Source organism: Carcharhinus amblyrhynchos, chromosome 10, assembly GCF_965287045.1.
Source record: "Carcharhinus amblyrhynchos chromosome 10, sCarAmb.v2.hapA, whole genome shotgun sequence".
Lineage (NCBI taxonomy): Eukaryota > Metazoa > Chordata > Chondrichthyes > Carcharhiniformes > Carcharhinidae > Carcharhinus > Carcharhinus amblyrhynchos.
Genome location: NC_137333.1, coordinates 79,830,616 through 79,854,344, shown reverse-complemented (window position 1 = coordinate 79,854,344; position 23,729 = coordinate 79,830,616). Strand labels below are relative to the sequence as shown.

General features: G+C 40.8%; 1 protein-coding gene across 4 annotated transcripts in view; it reads left to right on the top strand.

The window, feature by feature from the left end:
* Positions 1–23,729, top strand: part of LOC145349105 (stAR-related lipid transfer protein 13-like) — a 370,169-nt gene that overhangs the window by 304,957 nt on the left and 41,483 nt on the right. For 3 of the 4 annotated variants that reach the window (XM_080197456.1, XM_080197458.1, XM_080197455.1), the window contains 2 exons: positions 13,739–13,810; positions 21,199–21,280. In XM_080197456.1, coding sequence (XP_080053582.1) covers positions 13,739–13,810; positions 21,199–21,280 — 154 coding nt within the window. Of the gene's footprint in view, positions 1–7,950; positions 8,167–13,738; positions 13,811–21,198; positions 21,281–23,729 lie in introns of those variants that run through there. The other variant, XM_080197459.1, reaches the window with a different exon arrangement.

Sequence of the window (23,729 nt, the reverse complement as noted above, 5' to 3'; positions counted from 1 at the left end):
GAAACAGAAGGATTAACTTTTTTGATGACCTGACTGCCGGTTTTCCGATCAACAGTCAGTGATTTGTTTGCTGTTTGCGGACCTTGCATGGCTGCTACCATGTCCTGCATAATAACAGACTGTGTATTTCATAAGTCCCCTTTTATTGATGTAAACTGCTTTGAGTCTCCAGATTGTGAAAGATTCTATATAAATTATTTCAGTCTGTAATGTTGGCACAGTTTTCATTTAGTATTAAACTTTCAGTGATGCTTCAAGCTGACTGTCCTGCCTATAAATAAAACTTCATGCTGCTATTGGACCTCTGACCTGAACAATGAAAAGGCTTGTATCATTTCCCCCATTTCCCATTTATGACTTGGAGAGGTCTCATCTCATTTTTTGTAATGCAAGCTCCCTCCAATGTCCACGCATGTCTTCATTTAGGAAGCTGCCCCAATGATGATGTTTCTGCCTCCCTTTACCTTTTCTCCTGGACACTTTGCCCTGTCTCCTCTTTACTTTTTTAACAGTAGAAGCCACTATCCTTAATAGTAAATTGGTCCAGCACCACTAACTTAAGTCAAATGACCAACAAGCAGTCTGTTGCCACTGTCAGGATTCTAGGCTTTGAACATGAAGAGTCCATCTACAGGAACTACCAGCAATCCCAGGTGCCAACAACTCATCAGTCCTGCAGCACCCTGGGATTGGTGACTACTGCTGGGATTGCAGAAGCCCTGAACTGGAAGCAAGTGATGGAGGCTTTAGAAGGGGAATGGGCTGTGCTTGTCAAGATTAATCAAGCAGTTTCTGCCTGGCAAGAGAGCCAGAGAGATTGGAATGGAGTGAGCTTTCAGAAGAACCTTTCAGGGAGTTGGTGCCTGTTTGAGTCCACAAATACTCCCCATCATTCCTTGATTCTCAGTAACCCACACAGCTCACCAAGGTATGCCTGACGGTGTGTGCTCCCCCCATTATTGGAAGAATTAAGGGTGGCACAGTGTTTAGCACTGTACCTCTCAGTGCCAAGGACTGGATTCAATTCCAGACTTGGATGATTGTCTGTGTGGAGTCTGCATGTTCTCCCCATGTCTGTGGGGGTTTCCTCCCACAGTCTGAAAGACATGCTAGTTAGGTGCATTGGCCATTCTAAATTCTCCTTCAGTGTACCCAAACAGGTGCTAAATGTGGTGACTAGGGGATTTTCATTGTAACTTCATTGCAGTATTAATGTAAGCCTACTTGTGACCAGAATAAATAAGCCATGTAGCTTCACTCTTGGAGGAACATTAATTCTTATCTAAAGATTGTGGGCAAGCCCCATGAGTAGTTAGTGCCATTTAGTCACCACTGACTGCAAAATCTGAATTGATGTATTTCACTGGAATGCATGTAATCCAATTTGTGCAGATGTAAGAGTTTATTTTTATCTGAATAATCACTCATGGAGAATTTACTATCTGATACATTGCAGAATGCCAGTGTAGTTTGATTTCTCATTAAGGATGCTGATACTAACAGAAAACCTTTTTGAAAGGGAAATGGACATTTGGCTGTGTGCTGGATAGAGCCTTTTTAGACATTTAGACATGAATCTGGCATTAAATGAATTATAAACAGCCTGCAATTTTCTAGAATATTTTCACAGCATTGGTTAGTTTGAGATGTAACATTCATTAAGCAGTAAATAGATATGTGATTATGCATATATGCATGAAAGCATGTTTATAAAGACACTTTCACCATTTTCCTATTTGAACAGAATTGTCAGAAAATAGCATTACAGGGTATCTAAGTCCTTGGGTCTTAAAGAACAGGTGAGTTTGATACAATATCTAGAATTGAAAATTAGTTGACAGGATACAGTGAGAATGAATGGGTCTTTTTCCAAGTGGCAGGCCGTGATTAGTAGGGTACTAAAGTTCAGTGCTTGGGTCTAGTGTTTGGACAACAGCTGTTCACAAAATATAAATTACCTGGATGAGGAAATCAAATGTAACATTTCCAGTTTTGCTCACGACACAAAACCTGGGTGGAATTGAGTTGTAAGGAGGCTTCAAGGTGATTTAGACAAGTTGAATGAGTGCACAAACAAGTGCAGTACAAAGTAGCTAAATGTGAAGTTGAAAAGCGGAAAGGAAGAGTTATTTAAATAGTGCTATGTTAAGTGTGGATGTACAAAGGAATCTGGGTGTCCAGTCAATGAAGGAGAGGCAAGTGCAGTAAACAATTAGGCAGGCAAATAATATGTTTGCCTTTTGCCAGAAGATTTGAGTCCAGAAGTAGGGTTGTCTTACTGTAGTTATACAGGATCTTTGAGACCCCCACCTGGGGTATTTGTATGTAATTTTTGTCTCCCTATCTGAAAGGATATACTTGCCATAGAGGGAGTGCAGTGGAGGTTTGCTAGATTGATACTGGGGTAGTTAGAACTGTCCTATGAGGAGAGATTGATTCAACTGGGCCTGTCTTCACTAGATTTGAAAAGGATGAGAGGAGAGCTGATTGAAAAATATAAAATTCCAACAGACTAAATTTACAAAGGATGTTTCCCTTAGTTGGGAAATCTAGAACCAGGGGACACAGCCTTAGAATTTGGGGTGGACCATTTAGGACTGAGATGATGAAACATTTCTTCATTCAAAGGCAAGTGAATCTATGGAACGCTCTACCACAGAAGGCTGTGGAGGCCAAGTCACACAAAGTATTTGAGAAGGAGATCGCTTAGATTGTGATGCCATTGAGAAAGTGGAAATAAAATAGAGGATACTGAATGGTGGAGCAGGCTTGTTGGGTCAAATGGTCGTCTCCTCTTTAGTTTCTATTTTACCAGTAACCTTCATATTTGCATTTTCTGGCAAAATTAACAAATTAAAAATTGAATTAAACTTACGAGTGATAATAAAACCAACATTCAAAATAAGAAAACTAGTTGGGATGGAAACCTTGAGGGGAGTGGTGGGCTTTTAACAGATGGTATTAACAGTTGACTACATAAAACCTGACCTGAGTTTGTCATTTAAATTTTGGTGAGGGGAAAGGGGAAGAAGTGCATTTTCCCAAGTGCTTATTAATAGTAAGAAGCTCCATTGTTTCCTGCATAGTTCAGTTACACTTGTACTTTAGTTACAGGAAACTTGGAGGAAGGAGCTGGGCTTATCAGTTAGCACTTAAAAGTCAGACTTTGTGCGATTTTCTTTTATATTGAAGAGCCAATTTTCCTGTGTTGCTACAAATCAGATGTTAAGCCATTAACACACAGGCCTGGATTTTGAAGTATGGTTATGGTTCAGAACTGAAATGGATTGTACTAGATAGCCCCAAATCTTGCCATGCCACCACCCCTCAAACACTATTGCCACATCCAAAGTGGCAGAAGTATTGGAGTGTTTTTGTCAAATAACTCATTTAATGTGGGTGAATTACAGAAATTAAAATCTTATCAGATTTTAATGCACAACATGCATGCACAATCCCCTCTGTGTCTTCCTCTCTCCATCCCTATCTTGCCCCCATACATTTGGAACAGCATTCAATTTTGATTTATTTCACAAATAACAGCTCTTCAATATTCCAAAGGAGGCTGTAAATGGTCTCGTGAGGACTATAGGAGATGACCAGGTAAACTGTGCCTGGACTAATGGGTACCTTTTGAATTGATTTTAGATAGTAGTAGATTTGATAGGATTACATCAATACTGTTAAATGAGCCTTTCAAATTCATTGCAGTGTTTTATTATTTAATGCAAGAATTGACCTTTTTGTATGTCAGCTTTATTTAAATCTAAGTTCTCTTTGCTATTCACTGAAAGATTGATGGCTGCTGTCAGAAAATCACTGCAAAAGAAACAATTAACAGTTGATTGCAGGGAAATAATATTGGTACAGTATAATAATTAAACTGATGAGTTGATATCACTGTTTTCCAAGTAGAGGAGCCCTATGAGTAATTCAGCAGGGGAATTACAACTTGGTTAAAATTATCCTGTCTGCTTTGTTGGAGTGAATGCCTAGAACAGACATGTATTTTCTCGCCAAAGTAAACAAATAAGGTAGTAACAAGAAAACAGACAAGTAAGCAACTTTAGACTGGTTGAGGAATATTTCTTTATACCGATTTGCTTTTAAAGTGTTTGGGAGTGGTATTGGAATTGCTTGAGTAAGCAGGTTGGAAATATGCCCAGCTAAATTATTTAGCTGTCATCAAGATATTCTGGATAGGGTTTTTGACTTGTTCCTCATTAATAACGAAGAGTCTTATTGATGTTTAACTGTTGTAACAGAACCAGATTTGGATGTAAATAATTCTGAAAGGATTTAGATTAGAAATGTTATTACCACATATGTCAGATCAAGGGAGCAGCAGGAAGCCCTATGCTGTTTAACTCCAGCATCCACAGTCCTGCCCCAATTGTATAGATCCATGCTTTTATAGATAATTGATCATTAATTGACAATGTCACCAAATTTATCTTTGTGCCATTATCTGTCATCAAAAAACTCCAGAGTTTATACTTTGAACCATTTTTGGTTGATTCATCTGGAGGACAGAACCTGCAATTAGCAAGTGAACTTCAAAGTATGCAACCTCACATCTGTATTGAAATGAATAAGGAGGCTACATATCCCTTTTAAAAAAAAAGCACCGATTTAAGTAAATGAAAGATGTAGCAAAGACTTGCTGGCAAGACGAGAGCTAGGGAACATAGGAAACTTCAGTTTTTCTGCCCTAAATCTATGCAAACTTGGTCTTACCAACAGGAAGTTGTGATCAGGACCCATCTGCTGTTATCATTTTTGCCTTTCCAGTGTTCTTACAGTAACTTAGCTGCTCAAGTACCAGTCCAGGATGTTAAACTTGTTCTGGGGAGTGAAGTAGAGCAACAAATATTTGCAGCCTAATTCACCAATTAGTCATTTCTAGATATTGAAAGGTTGATTTGTAGATTAGGAGCAAAGCATTCAATTGTTGATCTTGGAAGTTTGATATTGAAAAGCAGCGTAGACTTGAATCATGTTTTAAACATAGTTTACACTTTCGTTTGCGTGCATTGTACTTCAATGAACTTTTGGTGAGTTTTGATATTATCCTTTATCTAAACCTTTTTTACATTTTGGGTTTTTCTCGAGAAGAATGACATTTACAGCTGAGCAATGCAGCGAAGCTCTTAACAGCTTCTGCTCATGAATTTAAAGTCCCCTGGAGCATGTGCTGCTCAGTTGGTCAAAAATATGGGTGGGCAGCAAACTTTACAAGCTCAGTTGTGTCTTTTGATGTGGAACCTGCATTCTGTGATGGGTTTTCTTTTTCACAACAGTACTGACCAATAAAATATAATCATGAACAACAACAGCTTGCACTTGTATGTAAGAGTGCCTTAATATCACCCTACTGTTTTTTGTTCATTCATGAGATGCTGGCATCGCTGTCTAGGTGAGCATTTATTGCTCATTCCTAATTGCCCTTTAACCGAGTTGCAAGCATTTAAGAGGCAACCACCTTACTGTGAATCTAGAATGGCATGTAGGTCAGACCAGGTAAGGATGGCCAATTTCCTTGCCTAAAGAATGTCCCTGAACTGGATTTTTACTACTACCTCATGGTCATCATTAGAATTTTACTTCTAAATTTCTGGATTACTAGTCCAGTGACTATACCACTATCTCCCCTTTTAAAAGTCAAATCCCAAGATGCATCAGGAGACATAAAGAAAACATTTTCAGTGGAACCTATGATGCAGAAAAATGCTATAGCAATGTTACATTAAGTGAGCTTTAGCTGAGTAGTGAGTTGGTTACTACTTGGCCATCCAGTTTCTCAAACAGAGGGGGAGATGATGGCAAAATAGCAGTGCACTGGTAATCCAGATATCCAGGCTAATGTTCCAGAGACACGGGTTCAAATCCCACCATGGCAGATGGTGGATTTAAATTCCAAATTTTATTAATTGAAGTTAAAGCTAGCCTCAATGATGATAACTACTGTTGATCATTGTGAAACAAATGCCTTTCAGGGAAGGAAATCGGCAATCCTTACCTGTCTGGCCTACCTGTGACTCCAGATCAACAGCAATGTAGTTGACACTTAACTACACTGTAGAAAATTTAGGCAAGAGCAACAATTGCTGGCCTTGCCAACTACAGCCTCTGTCCATTTAAAGGATGAAAGAACTGCCACATCTTCCTTTTTGTCATCTTACAAATCTAGAATTAACAGGTCTTAACAGTCATTTGCAGTTGTCCCATGAACAATTTTGGGGGCAGAAAATAGAGAAATACAGAAAAGGAAAACCGCCTGTAAGACTCATTTTATTGCCTAATGTATAATGCTTGTCTCTGCCATCCCCTTTAGTAACTAGACTGCCCCTGCTCCCTTCCTGAATCCTTGAAACAGCACCTGTCAACCTAACTAACAGAAGCAATCATTTATTCAATAGATTGAGGGCTAACATTCTCTTAGAACATCAAATCCTGAAGTGCTCTTAATTTTTGTTCACTTCAGCATCAATCAAATATTCTGTTGAAATTGATGGGTCATATTCAAATCAGCCCACTCTATGGAGGTAGCAATTTAATCTCTTAAACTGTTTGACAGCTCAAACCTTTAAATGCCACTCTACTGAGAAATTTCTTCATTCTTCTGTCTCTTCAGGACAATGAATTGGAGAAACAGCTGCTTTGTGATTATGAGCAAGGAGCTATGAGAATGATTTCTGCTCACAACCCCTTAATTAGTCAGCAGCTGCTTTTGCTTTTTGTTAGTTTTAACTACAACTACCCTGTAAAGTTGCTATACTGTCATGCGTTAGGATATTGCAGCTGTTAATCGTGGAGTTATCTGGATTTTTGTACTTTAAGTGAAAAGTTGGCCATTTGTAGTGGGAATGAGACAAAACCTGTTTTCCAGAGAGATTCTTATTTTACATAAGTGATCCTGTAATAGGATGTTCCCATTTCGCTGCAGCACATTACCATTAGTTATAGAACAGAAGCGGGGCCATTTAACCCATGGAATTGTGAAATGAAGTATTGTTTAACCTTGCACCATTCTGCTTTGACAGCAGATCAGCCAACTGAGAATTGCCCCCTTTTTGAGTGACATTTGATTTTACTTTTGCCTGTGGCACAAAGGCTGTAGTTGTAGCACTTTCACATTGATGCAAAACAGTTTCTAGTCGTCAGTAGCACGACTGTGTAAGTGCAATAAGTGACGGGCTATTGATCTGATTTGGTTTAGTGGTTTGCAAGTTAGAAATTCATGTCTATGAACGGAGCAAGTCCTTCTGGCTGTGACATTTCATTGGCAGTTTTATGTTGCTTACTATAGATAGCACCAGATGACAGGCAATGTAACGTTTCACACAGATGAAAACCATACAAGCCTGTTGCAATGTTCACTGCTAGCACGCATTCTTTAAACTGATTAAACACAGAATATGAAACATTGTTTTAGGAATGAGACAATAATTTGCCATTTTAGTGGTTTACAACCCTATTATCTCTAAAATACTTTTCGCTGTATCCCAACACGTGACAATAATCAAATCAAAAATCGTTATACACTGCATAACAACGCACCAACAATTATTATAACCAGCCAGATAGCCTGAAGTGAATATTTGCCATCCTTCCTATTGGTACTGTGAAAGTAGTGATCAGTGCATGCAAAGTCAAGAAAAGCAAGTACAGCACAAAGTTACTGAGAATAAAAAAGCAATCTCCAGTCATCTTGCAAAATTCCAGAGACAGATTCCTTGGCCTGTTTTTTTTAGAAAAAACCGATGCACCCTTCAGCATTTTTTCATTCTGTGCTGACATGTAGCGGTAATGCCTGGGAAGCCCCACCCAATGCAAACCGATTCCAAGGAATTAGCCCATTCCAGTTTGGGGGTTGGATTTCCTGGTATGTGGATATTTTCAGTCCTGGTTGCACGAGGATGTGGCGAGAAGCTGTGCTCTTCTGATGGATCGTGAGATTGATTTGAATATTCATTTGGGAAGGTAACACCACAATCTGGATTATTGACATCGGCTAACATTGACAGTGACAGTTACTAGCCCGACTAGATTCGGGGCTGTCACTGAGAAGGCACTGAACACCGGACATTGTAGCCACATTAATAACGTTGGCCTAATCAGACCATTTAATGCCGAAGGAACCTGGCTCCATCATGATTCTACCAAGTAAGTATTTTAATTTTACAACTTGACTTTTTCCCGATGATTTCAAGGGTTTTATTTTGACAGTGGCGCCTTTCGTGCTTTAGAAAAACAGTAAAGTTTCCCAATAAACTGTCAGTGTGTTAGATGCAGCCTCTCTCAACCCTGTCAGTGTAGCACTCGCGGGATTTTGTCCTTGTCCGTTTAATGGATGATTAACCAAGTAGAACTGCAAGAAAGGAATACAGGAGAGTGATTTTGTGTGAAGCGGAAAGACATTCCAAATTGTAACATTAGCAAATATTTCAGTCTTTGCTCCGTATTCAGAGTCGCGGGGAGGAGCTGGTGAAATATGATTCTTTCGTACAGATCCAAATGACGTGGTTTTTCCATTTGGTTTGACTTTGTGTTGACTTTTTTCTAACGCGTGTTAGCTGTTAACAGCCAGTTCAATGTTTAACGAAAAGGAGCCAAAGCATCCGTACAGCTGTCCACATCGCTCCCGCATGTTGCTGTATTGTGAGCCAGATGCTACAGTTGGAAGAGGAAGGTGAGATATTATCTGACCCACCTCCTGCTCTTGAAAGTTTTTTTTAAAAAAGCTTCAAGCAGCCAATATTTTCATTGACCCTAAACCGAGAGGGAACACAAACGCTTTTCGTTTGCTCACCTTGGCTCCTGTCAGAGCACCTTGACAGACGACAACTGTTACACTCCATCCAGCTACAGATTCAGTTGCAGGCACATAGCAGTTCTTAGCCTTTTCCTACTCAGTGATGCTAAATGGGAACTTCTTGCCACAAGTTGATCAGAATCAATCATATAGCAAGAAAAAGGCATACTTTTTCAAAACCTTAGCGTGATTGAAATTCCAGGAGGTAGATTTATTTCAGAACCAGAGGACTGAACAATTTGATCAGAGCAAGTTGCTTCTCCTGGCACCTCCTGACATACTTAAACCTTGGTGTAGGAGTGAACCTCAATTCAGAATTGAGATTAATGAATTTCAGGAGCTGTTTTAAATATCAGACAGATGATACATTATTAATCCACCACTGCAAGCAGTCTGTTTCTCCTTGGATGAAAGCAAATTACTGCAGATGCTGGAGTTTGAAACCAAAACAGAAAATGCTGAAAAATCTCAGCAGGTCTGACAGCATCTGTGGAGAGGCAATAGAGCCAACATTGAAACATTGGCTCTATTCTTTCTCTGTGGAGATTCTGGTGTTGGACTGGGGTAAACACAGTGAGGAGTCTCAACACCAGGTTAAAGTCCAGCAGGTTTATTTGTAGCAAACGCCACTAGCTTTCGGAACTGGCTGTTCTTCCTTCAGGTGGAAGGAAGCTCTGAAAGCTAGTGGCGTTTGCTACAAATAAACCTGTTGGACTTTAACCTGGTGTTACTCTTCTTTTTCCACAGATGCTGTTCAGATTTTCCAGCATTTTTTGTTTCTCCTTGCAGCCTTTATAAAGCAATTTCTGAAATCCAGAATTTCCCTGCTACTGTTTTAAATTGAGACCACAGTAGCGAGGTCTAATGTGTGTTAGCTGCTAACAGCCAATTCAGTACTTAACAAAAAGAAACCAGTAAGTGCAGGAATGCAAAAGCATCTGAACAGCTGTCCATATCACTGCTGCATATTGCTCTGTCAGCCACATGCCAGATGCTACAGTTATAAGAGGAAGGTGAGATATTATCTGACCTACCTCCTCTTGAAAGCTTTTAAAAAAAACCCTGGCACAGTGGTTAGCACTGCTGCCTCACAACTCCAGGGACCCAGGTTCAGTTCTGGTCTCGGGTCACTGTGTGGAGTTTGCACATTGTCTCCATGTCTGTGTGGGTTTCCTTTTGGGAGCTCTGGCTTTCTCCCACAGTCCAAAGATGCGTGGATTGGGTTGATTTTGGTTTGAATGCAAAATTGGCCCTAGTGTCAGGGGGATTAGCGGGGTAAATATGTGGTATTGAGGCCTGGTAGGATTGTGGTTGGTGCAGACTCAATGGGCTGAATGGCCTCCACCCCTATTAGGGATTCTACGATCAAATTTGAGAGAAGCTATTGGTGTGTTTATATTGTGGATTTTCCAGATCAAGTTTTTTTTAAAGAAAAGCAATTTGCTAGTTTTGTGCAAGTGCAAAATGCTTTGAAAGTGCTGCATGAGTTGGCAGACTTGGGTCAAAAAATGTGTACTATTAACATATGATAGTTGTGGTAAGAGTTGAACCATGGCTTATTGATGTCCTGTGCCCCCATTTTCTCTGAAACCAATTTTGTATCAGGCACCTACCTCAGCACAATACTAGCCTCTTCTTGCAGCCCTACCTATTGCAGGTTACCAACTGGGAGGCCGGTACACACCCTCCCACCTTGATGATGAAATAATATGGTGGAGGCGTTTGACAGATTTAAGGGAAACTTTAGAGCAGTTGGTGTCAAAATACTGTACCTGTTACATCCTGGAATCCTAGGGTAGAATCCAATATTCATTTACCTTCATTGTGAACACAAGTATCAACAACTCTGTCACTGTGTAGAAGCTCTCTTTTGGATGTTATAATGTAATTTTTTTGGGCCCTATTCCAAGCCCAGAGGTGTGTGTCTGTCTGAATGTGCAACTGCACGTATGTTTGCAGGCATTTTCCCACACTTGCATGAATGCCTGTCTGTTTTTTAGAGCTTTGCAATGTCTTTGTGACAGCTTAGCCAATTAGCTGCACCAAAATCGACTGGTGTCAGTGTAGTGAATTTGCTCAGTGATTTATTTTAACTTGATAAATTTAAAGTTTTACTGATATAATGTTTGTTTATTGTTTAGGCAATTTAGTGTCTTTCCTGACAACAGTTGCATTTCTGGCTCAGAAATTGAATATTGCTAAAATAAATATGCTGTCTAAATTTTTACACTCAAATATGCTGTCAAAGCTTTTTGTGAAATGTGTAGCTCCTAGCATGCGTAAGTTAACCACACCGCAAATCTGACTGAAAGCATATATTCACACTGGAGGCCCTGTCCTTTGCAAACTGAACAGGTTCATATACTGTGCCTTTTTCAACTAAATAAAAGCTTAGGACAGCCATTCACTGGTCAAGATATTGCCATGAGAATGAGCCAATCAGAGTCAACTTGGCTTGAATTTAAACAAAAACCTGGCAGTTAACTGTTCCATTGTGCATTGGCAAGGCCTCCTCCAATCTAAGTAGGCTTGCCAATCAATCGACACTTTTATTGTTCGCATTGCAATTTGGCTTTCTTGCAACTGTCCTAATGAATGCAAGAAGAAAATATTCAACAGCATGAATCTGTTTTTGCAGGAAGATCTAAAATGTGCCTCTGGGTGGGATGACCAAATAGGTGAGAGTGGACTCATTGCTTATGGATAATAAATTACAATGAAATATAAATGCCTTGTCATCTTCAGGTCAAATATCTCCCCAGATGGATCTTATTTCTCCTGTAGCCCTGTTAGACTTCCATGAAGTTGAGATTTTTACAGTAGGTGACTGCAATTGTTACAACTTCCTCTTCCAGATATTGCTGCAAAATGTCGGCCATTTCCTCCTCAAACTTTCCAGTAGGCAATGATTTTGTCTTCCTCTGTTAGTACACCCGCCAGATACTCAATGAGTTTATTTTTAGCAGATACATCAACGTCTCCAGTGCTGTGTGGTTGATGTGGACTCATGCCAAGGATTTCATTCATTGGATTCTAATGTTCCTCTTGCATCATTTTATGATTTTTTTTTTGTTGCATTTTGATTATCATTGTCAAGAGAAAAATGCAGAGTTCTAATTAAATTATTAACCATTATTTATCCATTACATTCTATTCTTTAAGCAACTAACTCATTTTAATGTGTATTTATTCTACTTGATCTAAGATTTACTTGCCACTAGCTTTTGAATTGTCTTTCCATTTTTAAAAAAAAAGGGACTGCAAAGTTTATCTTTAAGTTTTCATTATATTGTGGGATTCTCAGAAAAAGTTCTAAAAGATGTGGTACAGGTATGTTTATGAATGCTGTGCAGCTTTGCTTTTTGTTCAAATTCTTTAAGGCAACTTGTAGTTGATTATTAAAAGAATTGTTGATGCAATTAAATACTTTTTCCAACTAGTTGAAATCCAGGAATGGTTTCTGAACATCTGTTATGTCAGCAACAGGAAATCTTCCAGTAATATGGTCCTTGAAAATTTCCTCCCTGTTTTTATCCTTCTTTCCACCTTCCCCACCACCCCTCCTCCACCACCACCACCACCACCACCACCTCCCCATTCCCTTCGGATATAAGTATGATTAGTTAAAATGTGTGAAAATAGACGCCATTAATGAGGTCACGGCATAAGCCATGATGTGCACCTGGTGCCTTTACAGTCTGTGATCAGTACAGATATGGGAGGTCATGCATCCCATTGAATATAAAAACTGTCCTGGCTGCCCATCTTGACATCTAACTTCAACCTGATTGACACCAGAATTGTTGTCTCCACAACCATACAGATCCCTCTTTGTGAAGAAGTACTTATCTTGTATCAGTCTGTCTCAAAAGGATGATGGTATTCATTTTAAATTAAAACAACTTTGGCATCTGCACAGATTGTCAGAAAATATTTGCCATCTTTATTGATAACAACTGATTATGTTAAGCCTCTCGCGTCTTGTCCATCACCTTGCAGGTCTAATGATCATTTGTAGTAATACTACTGGAGCAGGTTTCATGGTAGAATGGGAGTGCGAGAGTATTTAATTCAGGCCACTGCATTATCTTCTCTTGAAGGAAATGGGAATGAATGTGACAGAGCACTTCATCTTGCCTAGATTGACTAAAGGTCAGGCTAACTTGCTATGAACTCCAGCTCCCAGGCAATAAACAGGCATCTGAAAATGGGAATGGGGGAGGCCTGTGAAGCAAATTCTAAGAGCGACACTGCATATGACGAGTAGGATTTTTGTGCATTTCAAAATATAGACATTTATAACCAACAGATAGTCAATGCTTTAGTGTTTTAATATTTTCCTCCGGACAGATTAATTAGCTATTGACATACTGTTCACCATATCAACTGCCATTGATCTTTATGCTGTGTAATCACATCTCTATAAGCAACACAGGCCATAATGCACAATTCAATCTTGCCCCCCATCCAAATGGAACACTAATTTGAAATACTTGCATCGCATTAGACTGTGTCTGGTTATCAGTGCTGTGACCATTTTTGTTACCTGCAGTTTTGCACTGTTATTGCAAAGTTCATTGTGTTTGCAGAATGGTTGGGGTGTTAGAACAAAAGAGGAGGAAATTGGCAGAGTGCACTTTTGATCGTCTGTTATTTGGTTTTCACAAACTTGCTTGTGCATTTTGTGCCAGCATGCCCCTTGGCCAAAAAGCATAAAACTATTGAGTTCTTGTCACCAAATTTGGCATTTGATTCACATTGTTCAGCTAATCCATTGAAGAAGCTTTATTCATAGAGAGCCACCTTGTTTAGCTGCCAGTGGAGTCTGACGCACGTTTTCTTTGAGGGGAGGAAGAATGAATTGCAGTGTCTGTCTGAAGGTTGAAAAGATTTTAATGTTGTCTTTCTTATCTTTGCTTTCAGAGATTGAAGCCAAGGAAGCATGTGACTGGTTGAGAGCTGCTGGATTTCCTCAGTATGCACAACTGTATGAAGGTAGGTTTGGGTATTGCTTTCACAAATAACCCCTCCCCACATGCATGCAAAGTAGATAAACACATGTCTAAGAAAAATGTACCTCTTTCCAAACAACAGATCCAGAGAAGATCTTGTTTATCTTGTTCTCTTAAAGTCAGGCTTTCTTTAATGGCAAAAGGTGTTTCAACTTATGACATGAGTGATTATTTCAGCAAACAAAGTGCAGAGGGTGGCACAATGGTGAGTACTGCTGCCACACAGCACCAGGGACTCAGGCTCAGGCTCTATATTCCAGCCTTGGGCCACTGTCTGTATAGAGTTTACACATTGTCCCTGTGTCTGCATAGGTTTATTCTGGGTGCTGCAGTTTCCTCCCACACTCCAATTCACCTAACCTACACACCTTTGGCCATGCCTAATTGATCTTTGATGTTGGGGGCTTAACAGGGTAAATGAGTGGGGTTATAGGGAAAGGGCCTATGTGGGATTGATTTTGGTGCAGGCTGAATGGCCTCCTGCACTATATGGACTTTGAGCTATTCTATGATTAATCCAAACTGTTTGGGGAATGTTTTCCAATGTAATGGCTTCCTAATACAGGGATGCACCACATGATGTGATATTGAGCCACAAGGAGCCAGAAAATCCAGCTTTGATTTCTGCTTTGTGCTAAATCAGTTGACAACCAGTGCATCAGTAGAATTTCCAGGGCAGGTTGAGAAACCCTTTTTTTTTTTTGCAAGGGTTCTTGCTATTGATTACTATATGGAACCAACTGCTGGAGTGTTCGACAATCCTGGAGTTCTGTGTACAGTTTTAGTCCCTTTAGAATCCCAACAATGCAGAAGGACACCATTCGGCCTGTTGATCCTGCACTGACAACAATGCCACCCAGCCCTTATCCCCATAACCTCATGTATTTACCGTAGCTAGTCCTCCTGATACCAAGGGGCAATTTAGCATGGCCATTCAACCTAACCTGCACATCTTTGGACTGTGGGAGGAAACTGGAGGAAACCCACACAGACATGGGCAGAATGCACAAACTCCATTCAGACAGTGGACTGAGGCCAGAATTGGACTTGGTTCCCTGGCGCTGAGACAGCAGTGCTAGCCACTGTGCTGCCCCCTTACCTCAGCAAATTATTGCCATAGAGAGTGCAACAAAGCTTCACCAGACTTGTAATTGGACCGTCGTACAAAGAGAGCTTGGGCAAATTGAGCCTGTATTCTTTAGAGTTTTGGAGAATAAGACGTGATTTCCTTGAAATCTACAAAATACTTAAAGGAATAGATAAAGTAACTACAGACACCATAATCCTCTTGATTTGAGTGTAGAGGACTGGGATGAGGAGAAATTACTTAGGGTTGTGGGCCTTTGGAATTCTTTACCCCATAGGACTGTAGAAGCTCAAGTCATTGTGTATGTTTAAAGCAGAGATTAATGTAAAGGAGTCCGAGGATAGTGGGTGCAAAAGGCATTGACATGTCTGATCAGCTATGATTGTACTAAATAACAGAGCCTGCTCGACAAGCTGAATCATCTACTCCTGTTCCTAATGGTGGTCAGGAGTCGAACAGCAGCCAATGACTCGTGAATGTTTTGTCAGTGCGTGTGATTCACGCAAGACATTTTAAATGTTGCTTTTACATATTTGCATCATGAACACAAAACAAAAATGCCTCAAATCTCTGGACTTTGACTCAGCATTGCCAGCACTCCAATCAGGCTTCGATTGATGTTCCCTCTTTTATTCTGGTTGCGGAGCTGGCTGATATAAACTTGCTAAGCTCTTGCATGGAAAATGGACACCTGAGTGAAGTGTGGGAGAGGGGGGCAGGGTAGTGGTGGGAGAAGAAAGACTACAAGGTTGTGGTGTGGGGAATTTCACCAGAATGACATGTACTGATTACTAGTTCAAATGTTAAACCTTTGGGACTAGATTTTACTGGGGATGTGGGGTGGTGATACTGTACTGTTTACACACCCCTTGACATTCTGTTGGTGGGCTGAACTGGGTGATAGTGGACCCTGATTGACAGCTCTGGTAGTCCTGACAGTCATGATGTGGGTATGCTGGCGTTGGACTGGCATAAACACAGTAAAGAGTCTGACAACACCAGGTTTTAGTCCAACCTATTTATTTGATAATATACTCACAAGCTTTCGAGGGACACCCTCTTTGTCAGGTGAATGGAGAGTTCTGGCCTCAGACAGAGCATATAAAGCACAGACAGTTTAGAGATTACTGATTAGAATGTGAATCTTTACACCTAACCTGCTGTTCAAGACCTGAAGTGGCTGATAATGTGAGTGGAAGGAGCACTGATCACAGTTTAAAGAGATGTGTATTGTCTCCAGACAGTACAGTAAGTGAGGTTTTGCAAACCCAGGCAAGTCACGGGGGTTACAGATAGTGCGACATGAACCCAAGATCCCTGTTGAGACCGTCCTCATGTGTGCGGAACTTGGCTATCAGTCTCTGTTCAGCGACTCTGCGCTGTCGTGTGTCATGAAGGCCGCCTTGGAGAATGCTTACCCAAAGGTCAGAGGCTGAATGCCCGTGACCACTGAAGTGTTCGCCAACAGGAAGGGAACAGTCTTGCCTGGTGACTGTCGAGCGATGTTCATTCATCCGTTGTCGTAGCGTCTGCATGGTCTCCCCAATGTACCATGCTTCGGGACATCCTTTCTTGCAACGTATCAGGTAGACAATGTTGGCCGAGTTGCAAGAGTATTTACCATGTACCTGGTGGACAGTATTCTCACGTGTGATGATGGTATCCATGTCGATGATCCGGCATGTCTTGCAGAGGTTGCTGTGGCAGGGTTGTGTGGTATTGTGGCAAGACTGTTCCCTTCCTGTTGGCGAACACTTCAGTGGTCACGGGCATTCAGCCTCTGACCTTCGGGTAAGCATTCTCCAAGGCGGCCTTCATGACGCACGACAGCGCAGAGTCGCTGAACAGAGACTGATAGCCAAGTTCCGCACACGAGGACGGTCTCAACAGGGATCTTGGGTTCATGTCGCACTATCTGTAACCCCCGTGACTTGCCTGGGTTTGCAAAACCTCACTTACTGTACTGTCTGGAGACAATACACATCTCTTTAAACTGTGATCAGTGCTCCTTCCACTCACATTATCAGCCACTTCAGGTCTTGAACAGCAGGTTAGGTGTAAAGATTCGCATTCTAATCAGTAATCTCTAAACTGTCTGTGCTTTATATGCTCTGTCTGAGGCCAGAACTCTCCATTCACCGGACGAAGAGGGTGTCCCTCGAAAGCTTGTGAGTATATTATCAAATAAATAGGTTGGACTAAAACCTGGTGTTGTCAGACTTTTTACAGTCCTGACAGTGCCATAGTTCAGTAGTGGACACTGCTGGGACTGCAAGCAAGCTCACAAGGAAGAGAAGATGGGCACTGGAGATACAGGTAGGTTGGGCCGCCTTGGGTGGGGAGGAGTTAAGTGAGAGGAGGAGTGTAAAATTTTGCAGTCTAGGTTTCCCAGATGAAGCACCTCAAAAATGATGTATCTCTATTTTCTGCCTCCCGCCCTCTTCCTTCCTACTTTCAAACTTTTATTCTAATGTTTTAAGAAAATGGCTTCCCAACCTGCTTGCCCTCACCAGCCTGTATTAGGACATAGCAAATAATCTGGTCAGTTGGCTTGCTGATGAGTTCAATTGATCCTTTTTTTAATTCAAGTATGGTGGCCAAGCTATCAACTTGGGCACCTGTCCAGCTCTGCTGGTTTTGAGGGACAGTTCTGGGGTGGGCAGGAAAATGATGGGCTTGCTACTATTGTATTGTGTGCCCTCCTGCCCCTTTTAAACTGAAATTTAAAGGAGCTGTAAAATGAAGCTTATTCTTTGTAGTTACACACGAGTCCAAAAAATGAATCCGTATAATTCCTATAGTGCAGAAAGAGGCCATTTGGCCTATCAAGTCTGCACAGACTCTGTTAGTGTGTTACCCAGGGCCCCTCCCTTGCCCAATCCCCGCTCATTTACCATGGCTAATGCCCCTAGACGTACATTTTTAGATTGTGGGAGGAAACCCATGCAGACATGGGCAGAATGTGCAAACTCCACACAGTCACCAAAGCCAGAATTGAACCCGGGTCCCTGGTGCTGTGAGGCAGCAGTGCTCACCACTATGCCTAAAGGGCTACTGGGTTGCCTGCTGTGAAGTACAGGCTGATATTTTCTATTGATTTTGTTTCCACTGAGAAATGAGTTTGTTGTTGGACTACTGTTTTTTGTTGTGATTTCCATTTATCTGCTGTCAAAATTAAATTGCTGGCCCTCTGAATGGAGAGTTAGCAGCAATAATCTCTAAATGTAGCTTTTTAAACTGCAGCACAATTCTGTGAATTTCCTTAAATATACCCACTGACAATCTGTAAAATCTTGCAGTTATATGGTTTTACACTCCCCTCATCATTTCAGCCTGTGGGAAAAGTCAGCATGCTTTATTATGAAGCCAGGTATAAAATTCTTTGGGATCACCTGTGATAACCTACTCCCAGGTGAGGTGCATCATGGACTGGAAATAATGTGTGCGGTAGGCACGCAGGACACCCTGCCAGCTGTGTGAGAGAGGTGCACCTGTTTTCCCCATTTCAAGTACTGGTCAATTCCATTCTCCCCAAAATTACTGGGAGTTCTCGTATGTACAGTACCAATATGCTCAGAGAAATAGGAGAACTGTTTAGAGACAAGGGGAGTTTTGTTTTCATTCCTCTTGTCACCCCCAATTCAGCTATTTTGCTTTAACTACTTGCTCTTCCTCTGGGTAGAACTTAGATATTTTACTTCTCTGATGTCTTTTTTGACACGTGCTATTATCACTTCTGTCATTTGATCATCTCCTCCTGTTCTCCACCTAATCACTTTAGACTCGTGCTGTTTGTGTTTGGATTACTTGAACCAGCTCCCAGTGTTTGCACTCTGAAATCTGACTTCTATTCTGATGTATCATGGGTCAATGATTCTGATGGCAGGATAAACACCAATATGAAAACAACAGATCTGTTAATGCACAGTACAAACAGGCCAACAATTTGCAACTTTTAATTAGATCATTACTTATTAACAAACTGTTAAGTAGGCTATCTAAATTACATTCACAATGAGCTGAAATCTGTGTTGATGTACAAACTTTTAAATTGTATTTGTGCACTTTCAGGAGATCAGGACAGTTGAGCCAAATAATTTCATCCTGAACGTTAGTTCCATTCCTTGCTCTAGCCATTGAGGGATAAAATGGAGTGAAGAATTCATCCAGGGACGGTTTTGTCAGCTTTCCACTGCCTAGATTACTTGGTCAAGAGCTTCCTTGTAGTTAAATGTACATGACATACAAAGTTTAGGCTTCCTACTTTGGAGGTCATTACTCTAATACCATTACTGTGATGTGGAGATGCTGGTGGTTGTGGGGACAGTAAGAAATCTGACAATACCAGGTTTATTTGGTATCACGAGCTTTGAGTGCTGCTCCTTCATCAGGTGACTTGCCTGTTGAGAGACTTCTTACTATTGGCCTAATGACTTATTTCAACATGCATTCTGCAATAAGCATGGTGGCACAGTGGTTAGCAATGCTGCCTCACAGCACCAAGGACCTGGGTTCGATTTGGGGCTTTGACTATTTGGCGTTTGCACACTCTCCCCATGTCTGGGTGCTCCGATTTCCCCCTCGGTCTGAAAGACAAGCTGGTTAGATGCATTGACCTGAAAAGGTACTGGAGTGTGGCACAAGGAGAATTTCACAGTAACTTCATTGCAGTGTTAATGTAAGCCTTACTTGTGACTAATAAACTTAAAAGCCGATTGGCTAAAAAGGGCGTCATCTGAAACAAATGCACGCAACTGTGTATTAGCTGATAGAAGGGCTGAATGCCTGAAGATGAGACCAACCATCTTCTATCCGTTTTAATTTAACTGTGTTGTGTATATACATCTCAATTGTCCTTCTGAAGACCCAATTTTTAGAAATATAAAATGTTGATTTCCTGTTTGCAGTACTCTATATTCTTGTTTACCAAACTCTCAGCTGTTTATCCAACACCAGGGGCTGGCTTCCTTGACCTAGTAGGCTGTTCAATGTTATCTCAAGTTGATTGTTTTGCTGATTAATTGAAATCTGACAGAAGAGACTGTTTAAAGACAAAGCTTTAGAGAAATGTAAGCAAAATGGACTATACAGGAATTTTAGGACTGCCACTGCAAAGTCACAATTTATAATGTAAGACAGTGAAACTGCAGTGAGGCACACTGGATCTTCAGCTACACATTTTGACACACCTGTTAAATGAACTGAACATTCCTTCTGATCTCTGATTTCACGATCTCCCTGATTGCAAACAGATGGAAGAGTAAAATTTTTGTGACGAAAGAGCAGATATTGAGTTCCTTTTATTGACATGAGCTTCTCATGTTCTCACAGTCCAGTTTCATTTGTACATCTCCTCTCTCTTCCAATAGAATAAGGTTCCGAAAATGACATCAGCCGCTAAGTGAAATGTTTTCCAACTTTCCCAGTGACACTAAAGCTTTTGACCATCTTTCAAGTGGATGCTGCTTAAAGATGTCAACATGGGTTTTCTCTGGATGCTCCCACAATCCAAAGATGTGTAGGCTGGGTGGATTGACCATGCTAAATTGCCTCTTAGGAGAATTAGCAGGGTAAATACATGAGGTTACAGGATTAGGGCCTGGATGGGTTTGTTGTCTGTTACTGGGCAGCATGGTAGCACAGTGGTTAGCACTGCTGCTTCACAACTCCAGGGTCCTGGGTTTGATTCCTGGCTTGGGTTACTGTCTGTGTGGAGTTTGCACATTCTCCTCGTGTCTGTGTGGGTTTCCTCCAGGTACTCTGGTTTCCTACCACAGTCCAAAGATGTGCGGGTTAGGTTGATTGGCCATGCTAAGAAATTGCCCCTTAGTGCCCAGGAATGTGTAGGTTAGAGGGATTAGTGGGTACAATAGGTAGGGATATGGGGGTAGGGCCTGGGTGGAATTTTGTTTGGTACAGATTCAATGGGCCATAGGGCCTCTTTCTGCACTGTAGGATTCTATTCTATGATCTTGTCAATACAGATTCAGTGGGCCAAATGGCCTCCTTATACATGATCATGCTGAATTGATTGAAAAAGAAACAAAATATTGGAAATAAACCAGTTTATTGAAAATGGAAAATATTTTTTAAAAAGGGCAGATTCCTGTTTTGGTGTGAACTATGTCTTTACTCTTGTCAAGTGCTCATGATCCTGCTGGACAGTTTGACGTTTTCTGTAAACAGCAGATTGTTCATTACCCTGAAGGAAGTTTTTTTGTTGTTTGTTCACTTATTACAATACTGTACCAATGTATAATTTGAGCTACTTTGATCCTTTGCAGATTCCCAATTCCCAATTGACATCGCGTCTGTAAAGAAAGATCATGATTTTCTTGACAAAGATTTCATCGAACCACTTTGTAGGTAAGGAATGAAAACCAAAAATCTCTTTGACATGGAGAACAGAATTGCCATTTTATTCAAGTTAAAAAACACATGACATTATCACAGCTCAGATACAGCAGTGCTGTTGTACACACACGTATGCATTCTGTGATGAATTAGCCATGTAGAAATGTTATCCATGAATCCATGTATGGATATGTTCATAGATGACAGAAGATCATAGAATCTCTACAATGCAGGAGGAGGCCATTTGGCCCATCAAGTCTATGTCAACACCAATCCCATCCAGGTCCTATCCCTGCTTAGCTACCTTGCTAATCCCTCCTAAGCTATCACATCCCAGGACACTAAGAGTTAATTTAGTATGTGCAATCAACGTAACCCACACATCTTTTGGACTGTGGGAGGAAACCAGAGCATCTGGAGGAAACCCACACAGACATGCAAAGAATGTGCAAACTCCAGACAAAATGACCCAAGCCAGGAATCAGACCAGGTCCCTGGAGCTGTGAGGCAACAGTGATAACTGCTGTGCCACCATGTCATTATATGACATGATTGATATTGTCTGTAAGTAAGAAATATCCTTTGTTCATGCCAATATGTCTTCTGTGACTATATTTCCATAATAACCACTAGTTTACATTCTGAAACAACTGAAATATTTATGAAATAAAACGCACATTTTGCTGCTTGTCCGTATAACAACCATCATGATGTCTTGCTTGGTCTATTTCTCGCAATGTTAATGGATTTCAAGAGATTAATGTGACTGAAAACGCTGTCTTTGTTGTTTTTAAAGGCCAGAGTATTGCAAAAAGAGGCTTTTTTATAATCAATCTCTACAATTGATTATAATGCCTTTGTCGCTCAATGATTTATGTCCAATCTCGAGTTATTAGTCTTATACCGCACGGTGATTAGTTGAGACACAGTTGTAAACAGTGCAGCCTTGTGAGTGAATGAAAATCCTAATTGCAGCAACATTTCTGGGGTGAGAATCTTAAAAGCCAAACAAACCTCCGGCTGTTGCGTGGGGAAAGCTTTTAGACAAAGTGCTATAGGCACCAAGCTGCTCCTTAAATATTTGCCACTGTAAAAAAAAAACCTGAAGAAAATAAATCAGTTATTATTCATGGAAATGACAAGGGTGCTTTGACGAACACTGAGACGAATCCTTCTGGAGACTTACTTGTCACGGCTATAGACGTCACTCTAGCTTCCACGCTCCTGAAAGTGTCAGTTTTTGTGATTTCTCTCCTGTATATTACAGATCATGAACCTAGTACCCTGGAGAAATACAAGATGATAATTAACCGGAAATCAGTCTTCCCACATCTGATTTCAAACCTTAAGAGCTAATGTAATTGCTGTTGCCAGGACAACTAGGCTTGTGCAATAAACACAGCCTTCCCAGCATCAGGCTATGAATAAAAGAAATGGGAAGTGTGTTGAGGTGATTATAAACAGCTGAGATGCTGTACATTTGCTGGCTTCCCCCGAGCCTATGATCACAATCCCATTACTGAGTAAAAGGGTGTGTAATTTTGAAGGAATTAACCTGGAAATGCAAATAAACGAGAATCGAATTTTCATGTTTTTCAGATGGCTCCTGTCATGTGTGACCAGCTGTCAGCCTAGCAGGAGATGGCTATAAATCTGTATCCTATGTTCTTTTGCTAACCCCCCAGCTTGTAAAGAGCTGAAGTAAATCAGCTTTCCAATTGTGGGCTATAGCAAGCAGATTGGCAGTGGACTATATTTTTAGTGCTGTCAAAACTGTAATTTAATATAACAGTGTAAAGTTGATGCAACAACTTGCAGTTATTTGAAAGCAAAATACTGTGAATAATGGAAATGGAAATCAACTCAAAATACCAGAAACACTCAGCAGTCTAGGCACCAGCTGGACTGAGAGAAACCGAGTTAATTTCAGTTTGTGACCTTGCATCAGAGCAGAAGTGTAGCTGCATTCTCCATTTGCAGTCAGTTTTTTTTGGAAAGACAAAAATGTACAAAGACTAATGGAAGCCATCTTCAACTTCTTCACTTCAGTAATCAGTGGACAGTAGAACTTGAGCGGGTACAGCAACCAGTGTGTGATTTACCCTGTTAAGTAACTGCATAAGCAATAGGAGTAGGTGGCCCTTTTCAGTAAGATTATGACTGATCTTCTATCTCAATTCTACTTTCCCATCCAATCTTTGTATCTCCAGATTACTTGATACCCTAATAACAATCTGTTTTGTTTTTAAACATTTCTTAATGCCTGGGCATCCAACCCAGTTGGGCAGCATGGTACAGTGGTTAGCATTGCTGCTTCACAGCACCAGAGACCCAGGTTCAATTCTAGCCTCAGGTTACTGTCTGTGGAATTTGCACATTGTCTGCGTGGGCTTTTCCTTCAAGTGCTCAGGTTTCCTCCCACAATCCAAAAGATGTGTTGGTTAGGTGCATTGGCCATGCT